Raw genomic sequence first — 16,233 nt, 5'->3', positions numbered from 1 at the left:
GCAGAGTGCTGGCATCTTAGCCCAGGAGAACAAGAGGCACTTAACTGCTGAGTGGTTCTGACCCTAGCATAGTAGTCGACAACCAGATCGAAGAGGACAGAGAGGGCCTTGGCAGAAAATAAATGGAATGATCCATCTAAATTTGGTCCTGCCTTATTTTTGTTGCTCTCTTCTGATTAACCGGCCTCTCTGGTGTTATTTTAAATTCAAATGTACTTTTTTCTTAGCCTTATAGCAACTTTGGGCATCACTTAAACTAGTATGTCAGGTTTCCTCTTGGTGTACCTAGTCCTACAGACACTGAGAAAGGCCAGTAAAAGACTAGAGGTCCCTCAGGATTTGTTGAGAGGGTCTGAAATGATCTGTGAAAAGGAAAGGCTAACTCGTTTTTTCTTACCCATTGGCTCTGGTTTTTGCACCCCGTGGCTTGGTTTGGGGTGCTCTGCATGGGCACCTACTTTATAATGCGCCTTCTCACTTCTCTGTCCTTCTCTCCTTCTCACTCCCACTCCCCACCCCAGCCATCTCCACTTTGGACCCTGGTGGGACTGAGTCTTGAGCCCAATGACTCAACTTCCTGGCTTTATGTCCTGTCATAGCAATGAGTTCACCAGCCAGGTTAGCCCGCAGGAAGCATGGCCAGAAAGCCAGCCTCTCTAGAAGGTCCTCAGCAACCTGTGTAGTTCCACCTTCATCACCCTCAGGACAGAGCCACACAGCACAGCTGTTCCCACCAGCCTCCTGCCTGGGACCCTGCCTATGTCTGGTTGTGTATCTCTTGGTTTCTGTGTCTGCTCCTTTATTGAGACCCAGGAATGAAATCTTCCTCTTTATCTTAGGCTGAGCTATAATGGCAGCCCCCAGCAGGTACTGTTCTGCGTTAACTCCTTTCTCTCCCTCTTCTCCCCCGACCCCCCAGCACACCCTTCCCCCTCTCTCCTCCTTCCTCTTCCTTTACCTTGTAAAGCCTCACTGCTGTCCTAGTAGCGTGCATGTTACTGCTGGTTTGCTTACAGAGGTAGTAGGAAGTTTGGTGTCTCCGTGTCCTCCCATCTCCAAGCCTCTCAGAGCCATCCAGGCAGCCCACAGTTTACTCCCCCAGCTGCTATCTGGAGCTGCATGTGCCAATGCAAAACAAGAATATAATCCCCAAAGATAATGTGACTGGCAGCAGTGAAACTCCCTGGTTGCCCTGAGAGCGAAAAATCCACTTAATACTTTGGTCTCCCTTCCAATTACCTTTTAATTATTTACAAGCTCCACAAGCCCAGCTGGTGCAAACCCAGGAGCTGATCTCGTCTCAGAGGGGCTGCCACAGCAATATAGATTTTAATCAGCAGTGTGGCTCCACTGCTTTCTTTCCTACTTTATTGTCTCCCTTCCCAGAAGGATTTTTAAAGGAAAATGGAAGTTAGATCATCCTCGCCAAGAGTGAATGTCGGAAATTATTTGTTTACTACTCTGTGTCCCCAGTAGACTAGGAGCTCCTTGAGGACAGCCACTTTATCATTTCTTTGTGTCCCTGGTGCTCACACAGGACCAGACAGGGAGGTGCTCAAGATGTGTTTGCCGTGCAAGCAGTCCTAACTCAGGTTTTCCGCACTTAGCTGGCCCCACGCAGGAAGGCTGAGCTGCCCCGCTCTGGGTAGCCGCCCTGTAATCTGAAGTCAGCAGTAGAAAGCAGCGTGTGCTGAGAAGCCTGCCATGCTGTGGCAGCTGGGGACTGCCACACTGCCATCTAGGATATTTCTCAGGGACCCTGAAACAGGGGACTGCCACACTGCCATCTAGGATATTTCTCAGGGACCCCGAAGCCGGAGTGAGTGACTCCCTTTGATCGTGTCAGTTTATGGTTATTCAGGCTGGGCAAATCTTTTTCTTCTTTCTTTCTTTTTTTTTAATGTGTATTTTTTGAGAGAGAGAGAGAGAGGGAAAGAGACAGAGCATGAGTGCGGAAGGAGCAGGGAGACACAGAATCCGGAGCAGGCTCCAGGCTCCAAGCTGTCGCACAGAGCCCGACGCAGGCTCTCACAGTCCGGGAGATCATGACCTGAGCCGAAGTCGGGCGCTTAACCGACTGAGCCACCCAGGCGCCCCTGGGCAAATCTTTTTCTGTCCTTACCACTTACGTTAGGTATTTCACTGTTTGCTGGCATCACCCGAAGAGAGGAAACAGTGGAGTCCATGTTGCAATTTGTTAGTTACCCAAATACAAGGTTTCTCAGCCTCAGCATATTTACTTTGGGGACTGGACAGCCCTTTGCTATAGGGGCACCCCCCCTCCCGAGTCATGATAACCAAAAATATTTCTAGATATTGTAAATGTCCCCTGGGGAAGAAAACCACGCCTTCCCCATTGAGAACCACTGCTAGAAGGATGGGAAAGAGGGTGAAGTTCTAAAATTTCCTTCACAGAGAAATTCTTTATGGAAATCATCTTCCCTGTAGCCCTACCTGAGGGTGGTGGGGGCCTGTGCCAGGCAATATCACAGGCGCCCCTCCTGTGGCCAAGTGCCAGAAGAGTGCGTGCCGGGCCCCTGTTCTGGGCTGGGGTACAGGGGAGGCCTCTGCACCTCCACCGGATTGGAGGTAACAGGTGGAAGACCCACACAGGTGGAGGCAGAAGCGTGGTGGCACCCGTGGGCCAGGCACAGCTGGAAGAATCCTTCATTGTCCGTGGCCTGGGTGAGTCAACTGGCACCAGATTGTGAAGAGCCGTGGCTGGCCGAGAAGTTAGCACTTTAGACTGTGGACATAAAACATGGGGCGCGTCACCAGAGCTGGGCCTTCAGGAAGCTTGCCGTGCATGGCAAGCAGGGGTGATGGGGGCAGAGAGGGGAGAATGAGGCACAGAGACATTATGGAGGTTGTTCCCTTTAAACTCACAGTGGTCTCCTCTCTGGAAAACTAGCATCTAAGGCTGTAAACTAGATTGTGTGGCCCAAGAGGGCTCGGAGCAGATCACAGTTTTACTCATGTGACGCTTGCCGTCTTCCCTCTTCACACAGTGGTGAGACCAAGGGCCCTTAGACATTTGTGACTGGTTTCGTCACTCCCAAATTGGAGTGTCTGGGGCACTCAGGAGCCAGGTATCGTTAGCTGGGTCGGAGGAAAAGCCTCAGAGATCCCGGCAGCAGGGCAGCGACTCCTCCTCCAGGGCTAAGGGGAAGGACAAACATAGATTTCACAGGAGCTGCTGAAGACGGCCTGGGTTTGAAAGGCTTGGTGACTCCCACCTGGACCGTGAGTGGGGCCGGGCAGCTTTGACACGGCAGGCCGCACCGCAGGGGAAGCAGACAGGGCTGCAAGGGAGGCAGCGCCCAGCAGGCTGCCCAGCGAGTGCAGCTGCAGGTGATAAACGGCTGTCCAGCGGCAGAGGGGCCAGGCCGTAACTGCTGCTTTGTGCAGCGTCTCCTTCGCTTGTTAACGTGTTCGGGTGAATTGACTGCCACAGATGGGCCTTTCAGCTCCGGGCACCTTGGTTTCTGGGCCGATGGTCCCCTCCCCCACCAGCAGAACAAGCTGCCCCAGAAGGAGCCTGAGAAGAGGCCGAGGCAGCGCCGCGTTGTCGGGCTGTCTCCTGCCTGCCTTGGGAAATAGCCGCTGCGGCCCTGTCGGCAGGCACATGGCAGAGGAAAGAGCTGTAGACGGGGTGCGGGTCCAGGCTCGCGTCCCACCCATCTCCATGATCCGGAGCAAAGCATTCTCCTTCTGGGGGCCACAGATTCCTTATGTGTGAAATGTGAGGGTTCAATTCGAGTTAATCTGGAAGCTTCTTCCAAGTTCTGTGTTTTGTGTCATGTCCATGATTGTGTCTTTTGCATTACCAACAACAGGTCACCCTCACTGACCAAAAAGATAGCAATTTTCTGTCGAAACAGTTGTGTAAAAACAATACTGAGGGGGCGCCTGGGTGGCTCAGTTGGTTAAGCGTCCGTCTTTGGCTCAGGTCATGATTTTGCTGTCCATAGTACGAGCCCCGTGTCGGGCTCTGTGCTGGCAGCTCAGAGCCTGGAGCCTGCTTTGGATTCAGTGTCTCCTCTCTCTGTCTCTCCCCTGCTCACGCTCTGTCTCTCTCTGTCTCTCAAAAAGAAATAAATGTTAAATTTTTTTTTTAAGTATTTAAAAAAGAAAACTATACCGAGGACCCCCCCAAAAACAAGTACTTCTCCCCTTTCCATGCCCAAGCCAAATTGAATTAAACAAGTTGCTTTTGATCTTGACCCCCACCCATGTTTCTCTGGAAAGACGGGTTAGATTTCAGAGTTCTGATGCCCCTTCTTGCTTATTACCTTCTGCTGCGTGCACACACACACACATGTCTGTGTAGAAAATACACATGCGTTTCTTTGCAAAAAATAAAGCCAAATCATTGTAAGTAAAATTCTCTGGCTAATTGAACTGACTATGGATGGTTTCTGAGATCTCATTCCGTGTTAGATTTTCCAGGGGGAAGTCTAGGTAGGCTGGAGGGGGACTAATTTGGAAGTCTGATAAGCAAGGGCTTATAAACAGTTGCATTCTCTGACAGTGAGGAAGAGAAGCTTGTTCCCTAGGTAGTGAAACAGAAAGAAATATGTCATCAAAGAGGAGAAAGAGGATGATTTTGCTGTTATTTTTATTATCCCATGTGTTTTATAGACCCCTTTCAACCCATTTTCTGATCTGCCGCTCTGCACAGCTCTAGCTCTAAGGGGTAGCGAGAGCAAAGGTTACCAGGTTAAGTGACTTGCCTAAGGTCACAGAGCCGACTTAGCACTTGTCCCCCAACTCCAGGCCAGTGCTCTTTCCCTCTCCTGCAGCGCCTTTGAGAAACAGCCCCTTGTGCCAGCAGCTCCGTCGCTTCCTGTTCAGGCAGTGGGCAGGCTTTGTCTTGCCTTCAGCCTTCTGAGCCCCACAGAGAATGCTGGTCTGCCTCCGCGGGCCAGTGTGTGGTAGGGTCTGACAGCATCTAGCTGATTAACACGGGGGTAGGACTGTTCGCGTGAGAGAGGTCTTCATCTCAGGGTAAGGCCCGCCTCTCAGGGAAGGGCAGATGTGACGATTCACAGTAGCACAGAGGCTGCCATCTGTCAAGGCAGGATGGGGGGGTGGGGGGCACGGGAGAGGGAAGCTCTAATGCATCTTATACGCACCCAGAGCACCCCCGAACAAGGCTCTGCTCTCCCTGCCCTAGCCGGGCACACCAGGTAAATGAGCTGCTTAGTCACATAGAGGACGAGCTTTGTCAAGCCCTCACCCGGAGGACTGCCCTCCTCCCCCCACTAGTTCTGTTCAAGGCTGCAAACTGACCTTGGTTTTCCCAGATGGATTGTTGAATCTGTTTTTGATGTGTATATACAAAGAATTTACTGTGGGAAAAGGGCTTGGTCTGCCTCAAAGTGCGATTTGAGTGTTTTTCCTTCTGTTGTGTGCTTATCTATCCATCTCAGGCAAGGAAATGTTCATGACATATATCGCTCTGCCTTTTGGTGGAAGCAGTTTCTCATATATTCTTTGTAACTTGCAGTAAATGGTCTATGCCATGGACACTCTTCCTGATAGACTAAAATACGTGTCTCTGTCAGATGAAATAGGCTTTGGGGCTTCGTTTTCTAACTTTAGCACCAAATGAAAGTCTAAAATGCAAATATTTGTCTCATGATTGGCCTTTGTTTGAAGCCAAATCTTTTTTTCTCCCCAGGTGTTCCAACTATTAATATACTGGGTTTTTTCCCCCTTCTTTTCCATTTAAAATAGTCATTTAATATCCTATATCTACTCAGTTATCCCTAATAATAGGAAGGGATCCTGGTTTTTGGAAGGCATGATTAATTTGAAGAGCCCAATTTTGTCATTCAATTCAGCCTCTTCCCCTCCAGATGTTTTACTTATACTTTAGCACTTGGTAAAACTGAGTTGATAGTTTGCCCTTCTTTGTTCCAAGTGAGCTAATATTTAGTACCTCATTCAAGGATTGGTGTAGGAATAGTCTAAAGCAAGGATTTGGTCCACTTACATGGTGAGAAGATCTACTGAGTATTCAGAAGCCAGTGGCATGGTTTGGCAATAGAAGGCAGTCATGAACTGCCTAGGCCAAAAGGTCCTTGAGTTCTTGTACCTTTCCCCAGCCAACTTTCCACCCCCTCTCCTGGAGACACCAGCTAGGTCTGTTGGTCAGCAGCAGTCAGAGAAAGCAGAGAAGACATGATGATCCACCTCCTTCTAACTCCTTGACCAACTTCTCTGAACATAGTTGTTGTTTTTTTTAATTTTTTTTTTTTACGTTTATGTATTTTTGAGACAGAGAGAGACAGAGCATGAAGGGGGGGGAGAGTCAGAGAGAGAGGGAGACACAGAATCCGAAACAGGCTCCAGGCTCTGAGCCGTCAGCACAGAGCCCGATGCGGGGCTTGAACTCACGGACTGCGAGATCATGACCTGAGCCGAAGTCGGACGCCCGACCGACTGAGCCACCCAGGCGCCCCTGAACATAGTTTTTAACGAAGGAGACAGCACGGCCCTGACCTTACAAGCCATAGTAGAACACAGCATTGCACATTGAACTTCACCTAAAGCAATTAGTCTGAGCTAGAGTATCAAAAAGGGTGAGGAGTTTGGGACACCTGGGTGGCTCAGTCAGTTAAGCATCCTGAGTCTTGATTTTGGCCCCAGGTCATGATCTCACGGCTTGCGAGTTCGAGCCCTGAGTCAGGCTCTGCACTGATATAGCTTGTGGAGCCTGCTTGGGATTCTCTCTCCCTCTCTCCCTCCCTCTCTCTCTCTCTCTCTTTCTCTCTCTCTCTCTCTTTCTCTCTCTTTCTCTCTCTCTCCCTTTCTCCCTGTCCCTGACCCCTTGGCCCTCCCCTGCTCCCACATGCGTACTCTCTCTTAAAATAAATAAACTTTTTTTTTTTTTTTTTTTTTTTTTTAAGTTGAGGAGTTTAACATTTAACCTCTCAGGTTGTGGTCCCTGCAGTACTCCCATGCATTGCTTCTGGCAATATAAATGGGCATAACCACTCTGGAAATTTATTTGGTAGTGTTTACTGTAGCTGAGCATATGCCAAACCCTGTCATTCAGTAATTCAGTAATTCCACTCGTAGGTGTATTCCCAAAGAAATGAATGCTGTGTTCACTGAAAGACATCTCAAGAATATTCAGAGCAGTACCATTTGTTAGAGCCAAACACTGGAAAGAACCCCAATGTCCATCAGCAGTAGAATGGACAGATAAATGGTGCTATAGTCACATAGTGGAATAGTGCGCAGCAATAAAAAGGAACGAACTGCTGTACGCACTGGAGGGATCTCATAGGCCTAATGTTGAGGAAAAGAAGCCAGACACACAAGGGTAGATATTATGTGATTACATGTATGTGAAGTTCAAGCCTGTCACCTGTGGTAGTGACACACGTCAGGGTGATGGCTACCTCCTGGGAGAGAAGAGGTGGGGAATGCGTATTGATTGGGAAGGGGCATGAGAATTTTCTGGGGTGCTGGAAATGTTCTGTATTTAGATCTGAGAAGTGGTTACAGGGGTGTACACGGAAGCAGAAATCCAGTGAGCTGTGTAGTAAGATGAGTGCACTGTGGTGTGTATCTGCTGGACCCACTCGGTGGGAAACCAGAAGTAGAGCTTAAAGATACCTGTCAGTCCAGTACTGGGACGCTTGAGCATCTTGCCTCTGCTCTGTTATGTGGGACAGTCAGCCACACACTGCACCGAACGCTGCCAGACACGGCTGCCCCGTCTCCTGGCGTGAGGTATTTTCTACATAAACAAGTTGGGAGAAAAATCACCCGTCGTTTCTTTGCCTGTTCCTGGGCGGCAGGACCAGAGAAGGAATGAATATGCAGAGGAATGGGCAGGAAGCCTGTCTGTCTGCCCATGCACACTCCCCGCTTAACACGGGCCTTAATTCTTTTAGGCTCTCCAGTCGACCGCCCGGCTCTCTTGACAGGCAGTGGAAATGATTAATGATCATTTTCAAAGCCAGGAAAAAACAGCGAGGGTCCTTGGCAGGGCCACGTCCTGGGTCCTGGGCCCTCACCCCTGATCAGCGGGCGGGAAGGCAGCCATGTGACTGTCTGGGGTCCCCGCCCCTGACTGCGTCTCGTCTTCGTTGGAACAGGCCCATTTTCTGTGGTGGGGTGGATGTGCCACCTCCCATCTTTGTCTCCAGCGCCCAAGGAGGCCATCTCCTCCCTCCGCCCTCACCCCTACCCCTTCCCCCTATCTCCGCAGTCTTGAGTGGCAGGAAGGAGAGCGAAGTACCAGGGAGCAGCTTTTCTTTGGCTCCATGTGTCTGGAAGTTCCCAATGACAGCTTTGGCCTTGCTAGTGCCGTGCCCCAGCGGCGTTCCCACCACCCAAGGGTTAAAGCCCTGGGAGCCCCACAGCCTCTCTGGGTCCCTGGCCCTCATAAAAGCCTTTTCTGCGTAGTCCCTTGGGCTGCCTCAGGCTCCCTGGCTGAAATCTGATAAGGGCCCTCTTTGTTGGAACTGTCAGTCTCCTTTATTGAGGAGGGAACTGGAGACCAGCGGCATTTCTTGGGGTACAGATAAGGCCCTGGATTCCTGTCAGAGGGAGCATGATTAATTACCCTCAATCCTAGCTCCTGCTTTGATAGCAGTGACTGACAGTACACAGGCTTCCCCATCAGGTGCTCACGCCCCCTCTGGGAGGCCCGATGGGGGTGGAGATTCAGCCTCCTGCAGGGCCAACGCTAGTGACCCACGAAGTGCTCTTGCAAAGGCCGTTTGCCTCCTTCCTGGTTCTCTGCAGGTTGTTTTTGCTCTTATTGTGGACAGAGATCTGTTACCTTCCAGGTGAAGAGCCTCCTTAGAGGAAGATATAATCCAGCCCAGAGAGCAAGCCAGAGACACCCCTCTTCCCTGCAAGGCTGGGGGAAGAGCGTATGGCCGTGGTCCTTAGCCACACAGGGGCCTCCATAGGACAAGTTCCTAAACCATCCACCTAAAGTCACTTGGCAACATTATTCCATAATTCAGGCAAGCTCCTAAAACCAACTCACCCTCCCTTCGGCAATAATCACAACTATCCATTTTTGTTTTCAGTTTTTATTCATAGACTCATAGGACTGAAAGGCATCTAGCCCAAATTCCTCATTTCACAGATGGAGACACTGAGACCCGAGTATGTCAGTCCCTCATCCCCACTCCCCAGTATGATATATTGGTCCTCTTTCTTGTTCAGAAGGTAAACTCCACTACACGGCCTTCCCCCATCTCTCTTCATAGCTGAGTCTCCTTGAGGCAAGGGAGATGGCTGCCGGGTCCGTTAAGCACAGGGCAGCCTGCAGAGACAGACCAGTCTGAGGGTCCTGTTTCTGTCATTTGTCTTGAAGCCAGCGCAGGTTTTGTGTATGGATTGTCTGGACAATGTGAGAAAACCGTACCGTCCTCTACAGCTAGCACTCAGAATAGTCTCAGCTTTGTTTCTGACAGTATCAGGGTGCCTCCTACCCTGGGAACTATTTTCAGCAGTTTCACCGAGGGCCAGACTCTGGGAAGATAGCACCCTGCCCCCTTACCCACTCGTCTCTGCACCAGGGTGCCAGCTGTATCCCAGACCTGTGCTTTCTCCCCAAGGGTGCTGGGACGAGGTCACTTTTTGGTTAGATTTACGACCTATGACCTCACATGCCACTGTGCCCCTTTCTTGTCGCCTCAGCTCCTATACCTACCTCTGTTTCCCCTGCCCTGAGCAGTTCTCAGCCTCATGCAGTCACATTCTGTGTGACTATCAAAACGCTAACTTTTCATGAAATTTCTACATCTGTAATGTTGTTGTCTCTCAAAGAAGCCATGTCAAACGGCTAGACAGTCCAGTGATGACTAGGGAATAGACTCCAGAGGCCGTGTGAGCTACACCTGAGAACCTTTCATGGTTCATAGCTACACCTCATCTTCAAACAAAATCAGTATAAACAGCTTGGTCACTTTTCATTTTCCTGGCTTGCCTCCATAAATGACCGTGTCCAAAAGTACAATACACTGTTTACGTTTGAAGATTTACCAGCATCGGAGATCGTAATGAAAATCGTGTAAATTATGAAGGCCATTTGCAAATGGATTTCGAAAACCAGATACGTAGCTCCCATCTGTGACGGTTGGAGGACAGCACTCCCATCAGCTGGGCAAGCCCTGCCTCGTGGTTGGTTACACACTCAGCCGCACCCGTCTGTGTATGGCCCAGACCTGGCTGCCCTCCACTCTTTAACACATGCTGCCCCTTCTCTTTGACCCCACTGAGCGTGTTCATGGTCTCTTTACCTTCTCAAAACCAACCCCCCCAACTCTCCATCCATCCTTCTGCTGCCTGTCCACTTTTCGTGGGACCTGGACGCAAAGACCTTAACAACCCTGGGCTTCCATTCCCCCAGTTTGTTTACTAAGGGTCGTGACCCTGATGAGCCCGCTGGGACCTGAGAGGAGACAGTGACTTCTGTTGAGGGTTGTCGGCCTCAGACACCTGACTTGATGCTGGTGACGGGTCTGGCGGGCGCACTGCAAGCATTACGGAAATGCATCTGAGATTCCAAGTTGGGTAACCCAGAGCTAGTAGCTATGACTCTGAGGAGCATTTTTTTTTTCCAACCTGCACAGTAGTTTAACTTACTACACACTATAACATTTAAGAGATGGTGAAGGAGAAACAGTCTCTGCCTTCACAGAGCTGACAGTCGTCCTGGGCTACCCAGTGAACATACGTAAAATGATCAGAGACTAAGTATTGCTGAACTTGTAGGCGTCATAACAGGAATTCAGAGAGAGAAGAAATCCCTGTGAACTAGGATAGCTAGAAGATTCTTCCTGAAGGCCACTATGGAGAGGACTTGAGCAGAGGCAGGTCATGTTAGGCTTGATGAGGGAGAGCACCAAACAAACCATGGAGGAGAAATGGGCCTGGTTTGGGGAGTGTCATGAGGGGACCCATCTAATGAGTGAGAGTGAGTCGTTGGGATGCTTGAAATACTTTGTAGGTAACCTTTCAAGGGGTGTTGGGGCCCCAGGTGATGAGACTGGGCTTGTGGGGCGGGATGGGCAGGCATAAGAGTCTGTAGGTGTTGAACAAGGATGCCAGGGCCGTGGTGGCAGCCGTGCTCAGGGTGAGCGCATGGGTAAAGAGGCCGCCGTGGGCTGGGAGGGCAGATATGTTTGAGAAGTGCCTCTAAGGAAGGATCAGTGGAGCCTCCTAACAACCTCAAGGGGGGTGATAGGGGAGAGAAGAGGAGCCGGTGCTGCCCAAGACCTCAGAGGATGATGGTGGTGCTGGAAGGAAAAGGAAGTGATGGGAGAGGACAGGCTGGCTTGGGGATAAGGGTAAGCTCAGTGTGAACATTCTGACTTGGAAGGGAACGGGTCACTGTGAAGATGTCCAGGAAGCTTCTGCAAATGCGAGGGGGCCTTGGGAGTGGTCCTTCCAGAGTCTGGGCGATGCCATGAGGGTGTGAACTCGCCTGGCCATGAGTGTGCTTCGGCAGACAGGCCTCCCGAAGGACGTGGACCTTAGCCCTGTCCTTCCAGGAGACCAGTTCTGCCATATCAGGCTCTCGTGTTTACGTCCGGAATCAGGTTCACTGTCCAGAACACAGGGAGAAAAAGTGAACCAACACAAACTATGTGTCTTGGCAGTGTCCCCACAGTCCTCTGCATATTTTACCTGTGAATCTTTGGATCTAACACTATGACCCCTTTGTTTTGACCCTCTAAGGACCAGCTGATCAAGACAAAAGTTCTTCCAGACCTCCTGCCCCCTCCCCACACTTAGAAAAGAGGCCTGGTGCTGCCATCCAGCTCCACATACATGTTCATGCTCAGGCTGTTTGCTCTTCGTGCCTCTAGCTTGCATTATCCTGTAAAAGAGTTGATGAGGCCAGTGTTTCAGGGCTAGGAAGAAAATGGCATTCCTTGAGGGGAAAGAAGCAGGAAGAGCTGAAATAAACAGCACTTCTCGAAAATCAAGCTGTCTCACCGTCCACCAGGCAGGCAGTGAGACCTCAGCAAGACTGGGGCAGTGGGAGGGGGCCAAGGCAGAGGAGAGCAGCCTGTGTACAGTAAAAGGAGTTTGCCATCAAAAGGCAACAAGTCTCATACCCTGCCCTGGACGGTGACCCTTCCCTGCGGAATTCTCCCCTCTGACCTCCAGATCATTAATCCTGAGGCTGCCAAATGACAGTCATCCATCACGCCTCCTGACGAGCATCCCAGCCGCCTGTGAAAGGACCCCAGCCCCGCCCTCCCTGCCGTCCCCTGGTGCTCATTAGTGGGCCTTCCTGCCTGGTGCCAGGTTTCCTAATCAAGTCCCTGGCTCCTCTCACTTCCCTTCGGGGCCAGTGGCGGAAGCTGCTCTGACCCTCCCTCTTGCAGAGGCCAGGGAGGGGGTGGAGTGATTAGTGGGGAGAGAACCATTGAGTGGCTTTTTATCCCCCTGGAGACTTGTGTGTCCAGCGGCTCCTTTGACTTGGTGGGGACACAGGAGAGAAAACATTTCTCCATCCTGCCACAGGAGAGGGGGAAGCAGGCAGTATGCAAATGAAAACACTGTTATAAAGTGCATGTAGAGCTACAAAAGAGACACCCAGGGAGCTGTGCAGGTGGGTGGTGGGACAGCCGAGTGGCTTCTGAAGGCTCGAGAGGAATGTGAGTGGCCACATCATTCGGAAAAAATCTGGACTCATCTTGGTAGCCAAAAAAATAAAAATAAAGGGAAAACATACCCAGAAAGGCTAATGTCTTAAGCAAGACCACAAAGCCTGTGAGATGGACCTGTCTGCTCATCCCAAGGAGAACTGGCAGCTAGTCTGTCTGATAGCTTCCAGCTTTGGGAGTTGGAGTCAGAGTAAAGCAGATTCGTGAACATATTTCTAACTCAGCAAAAGGTGGGCACATGGATATGTCTTCTTTCTCTGCTTGATAACACAGCTCTCTGTTTCTCTATTTGGACAATCACAGGGACTCCCATCAACCGAATCCCCATCATGGCCAAGCAGATCCTGGACCTATATATGCTGTATAAGCTGGTGACGGAGAAGGGGGGCCTGGTGGAGATCATCAACAAAAAAATCTGGCGGGAGATCACCAAAGGCCTGAACCTGCCCACATCGATCACCAGCGCCGCCTTTACCCTGAGGACCCAGTGAGTGGCCAGGGCCCTAGGGAAAGGAAGCTGAGGCTGGAGAACAGGGATGTTTTAACCTAGAGGAGAGGAAGGAAGGAAGGAAATTCCACTGTACAGTGAGCAAGATGAGAGGAATTCCCAACGCAGCCAGGAGCTTTCTGAGAGGAGTCCCTCTCTAGACCTAAGTAAGGATGAGAGCCACCATTTCCCAAGAATGTTCCTAGGCTACTTTGCCATTCTCTTTCTTTCGGGCCTCACCATTAACTCCGTGAAGTAGGTGTTATGCCATTTTTCAGAAAACAAAAACTGAGTCTCAGAGATCACAGTTGAGCTGAGATTCACCCCTGGGCTTCTGGCCCTGCATCCACTCCTTCCAGGACATCGTCTCCCCCACACACCCCCACCCTAAGCCTTAGCCCTTCCTGCCTGACATTCTGCGTGCCCGGCCACAGAGGACCGGGATGTGGGACCCGTTTTTGCAACCATGTGAACTGATTCCGAGGGTAACAGGAGCAGGGGAACCAAGAGTAGCCTGAGGGGCATCGATTCTTTGGAGCATGCTGGATGTTGCTCTCTAAAGAATATGGAATGAGCATCTGTGAGTCAGTACGTCATAGCCTTGTTGAGAAGTGGGAGGGCTTTATCTTTGGAACTCTTCCAGCAGGAGTCGGGGACAGCACTGTAACCAGTACAGCGGTCATTCTCTTGAGGCTCTTGGGACATCTGATGCAAGGACGGACAGCACTTCTGGGTCCACGCACAGTGGGACAAATCACTCCTATCCGAGCAGCATGACTCAGAATGGTTAGGACGTCCCAGGAGCCAGGAAGACATTGCAAAACCTTTCTCCCAGGGTACTAACACAGCACCAAAACACACATGAAACATGAGTGGAGATGTGCTTTATTTCCCTGAAAGAATGGTGCCTCTGAGTGGAGCAGAGATCAGGACAGGGTTGAGTAGCAGCTGGCGGGCCCTGGACCTTTCTCTTCTGCCAAGTGACCCTGTGTCCTAGAGGCCTGCCCCACAGAGACCCAGAAACTTACACTGGGCGGCGTCTGGAGCCGTTTTGGATTATTCTCCTCGCTTGCTTCCTCTCCTCCAGGTACATGAAGTATCTCTATGCCTACGAGTGTGAGAAAAAAGCCTTGAGCTCCCCGGCCGAGCTCCAGGCAGCCATCGACGGCAACCGGCGGGAGGGCCGGCGGCCCAGCTACAGCTCCTCCCTCTTTGGCTACTCGCCTGCTGCTGCCACTGCTGCCACCGCCGGGGCCCCCGCCCTGCTCTCCCCACCCAAGATCCGCTTCCCCATCCTCGGGCTGGGCTCCAGCAGTGGCGCCAATGCCAGCAGCCCTCGGATATCCCCAGCAACCACTCTCAGGAAAGGTCTGCAGGGGCCGGGGGGGGGGGGGGGGGGGGAGGAGGGGGGCAGGGAGGGAGTGGGAGAGCCCGTCGTCAGGTGTGAGGTCTGTGCAGCTCTGGTGCCTTTGCCAGGTGATGGAGTCCCAGTGACGACGGTGCCTGTGCCAAACCGCCTGGCTGTGCCCGTGACCTTGGCAGGCCAGCAGGCCGGGCCCCGGACGGCCGCGCTGGAGCAGCTGCGGGAGCGGCTGGAGTCAGGGGAGCCCCCGGAGAAGAAGGCCTCCCGGCTGTCGGAGGAGGAGCAGCGCCTGGTGCAGCAGGCCTTCCAGCGCAGCCTGTTGAGCATGGCACGCCAGCTGCCCATGAAGATCAGGATCAACGGCAGGGGTGAGCGCCTCCTCCGGCTCCACTCTCCACTCCCTGCCCTCCTGCTGAGGGCCCTCCTCCCGGCTCCACTCGGGCCCACCACGCCCCAGGACTGGGGTGGGGGCCCCTCCGGGTTCTGCCCTCCGGGTACCCGGAAGGGTCTCAAGGCCAGAAAGCCACACGGGGCTTTACCTTCACCAAGCTGACTAAAAACTGCCGCAGGCAGTGCCCTGTTCTCTGTCAGGAAAGAAAAGCATTTGTTCAAGGGGGAGGAGCCAGAGACCTTCGGGCACAGCTGCTGTGTTTCTCTTCCTCACCAGCCTTTTGATCTGTCTAAATTAAAGGGCTCAGCCTTCACCCTGGTACCTCCCCGGATGTAGATCTGGGCGGAAGATGGCATCTCCATTCTGAGCCTCCAGGAGCCTCCGGGAGGGGCCAGGCTGCCTGTGACCCTTGCAGAGGAAAGAGGAAATACCAGTTTGGCAGCATAATTGACATCTTTCCCTTCCCTTCCTCATTTTTCAGGTGCCCTACCTTCTGGACTCCTGAATCACACACTCCATGCCCCTTTCCTCTCCCCCCACCCCCCACATTTTCTTGGCCATTCTTGCCCCGATTCTGTCTCAGAACAAACTTCAGCCAGCATGTGGTGGGAAGTCAGGTGTGAAGGGAGCTGTGTGCATTCGAGGGCAGCACTCCCTGCCCCACTGTCCCCAGGTGAGGAGCAGGACGCTGGGGGCGACAGCCCAGACGGCAGGGCTCTGCTCTGTTACCTGCACAAGCCAGACACTAATAGTAAAGCAGCTCACCCGGAAGAAGTACTTGGTTGCGTGATGAAAGGGCAGAGTGTAGGGTGAACCAGGCAGAGCCAGAGCCTACAGTTCTCTACAGACCCCAGGTGGTCAGGTGGAGATGGGTGCCAGGTGCCGGGCCACATGCTGTGCAGGTAGACCCTCTACCTGAGGACCACCCAGCCCGGTTAAGGGCAAGAAGAGGTTAAGGGCAAGTCCTCAGAGGCAGGGACTGGGGCTTGCTGGTCTCTGGTTCCCCAGCCTGATGGATAGTGGATGCTTAGTTAGCATTTGCTGAAACACTGTAAGTGGCGGTGCACAGCTGTGAGCCAAGGTCAGTCTTTGCAGCCTGTGATCCCTTTCGTGGATCACAGAGGGAATGGGGGAAGTGAGTGGCTAAGCAGGGAACAGAGAAAGCCAGCGATAGGACCTTGGGAAGCCTGGGTTCTCCTGCTGCCTGACCTTACGCTCAGGGGAAGGTTATCCAGATACTTTCTAGAACAGTGGGAGGCCTCACCTGCTCTGGTCAGTCCGGGAGAGTGGGAGAGCCTCGGAGAGGACACTGCAGTGTTGGAAGTCCTAATCAGGC

At 52.1% G+C, this 16,233-nt stretch overlaps 1 protein-coding gene across 6 annotated transcripts in view; it reads left to right on the top strand.

Annotated features, from left to right (window-relative positions):
• Positions 1 to 16,233, top strand: part of ARID3B (AT-rich interaction domain 3B) — a 58,054-nt gene that overhangs the window by 36,984 nt on the left and 4,837 nt on the right. For 2 of the 6 annotated variants that reach the window (XM_047074812.1, XM_047074813.1), the window contains exons 5-7: positions 12,960 to 13,143; positions 14,231 to 14,511; positions 14,602 to 14,874. In XM_047074812.1, coding sequence (XP_046930768.1) covers positions 12,960 to 13,143; positions 14,231 to 14,511; positions 14,602 to 14,874 — 738 coding nt within the window. Of the gene's footprint in view, positions 1 to 12,959; positions 13,144 to 14,230; positions 14,512 to 14,601; positions 14,875 to 15,378; positions 16,227 to 16,233 lie in introns of those variants that run through there. The other 4 variants (XM_047074814.1, XM_047074815.1, XM_047074810.1 and 1 more) reach the window with 3 other exon arrangements.

The sequence above is a fragment of the Lynx rufus genome, unplaced genomic scaffold (assembly GCF_022079265.1).
Source record: "Lynx rufus isolate CCGP_SWC_20201006 ecotype Redwood Valley unplaced genomic scaffold, mLynRuf1.p SCAF_13, whole genome shotgun sequence".
Taxonomy (NCBI): domain Eukaryota; kingdom Metazoa; phylum Chordata; class Mammalia; order Carnivora; family Felidae; genus Lynx; species Lynx rufus.
This window is presented reverse-complemented; position numbering and strand designations above follow the sequence as displayed.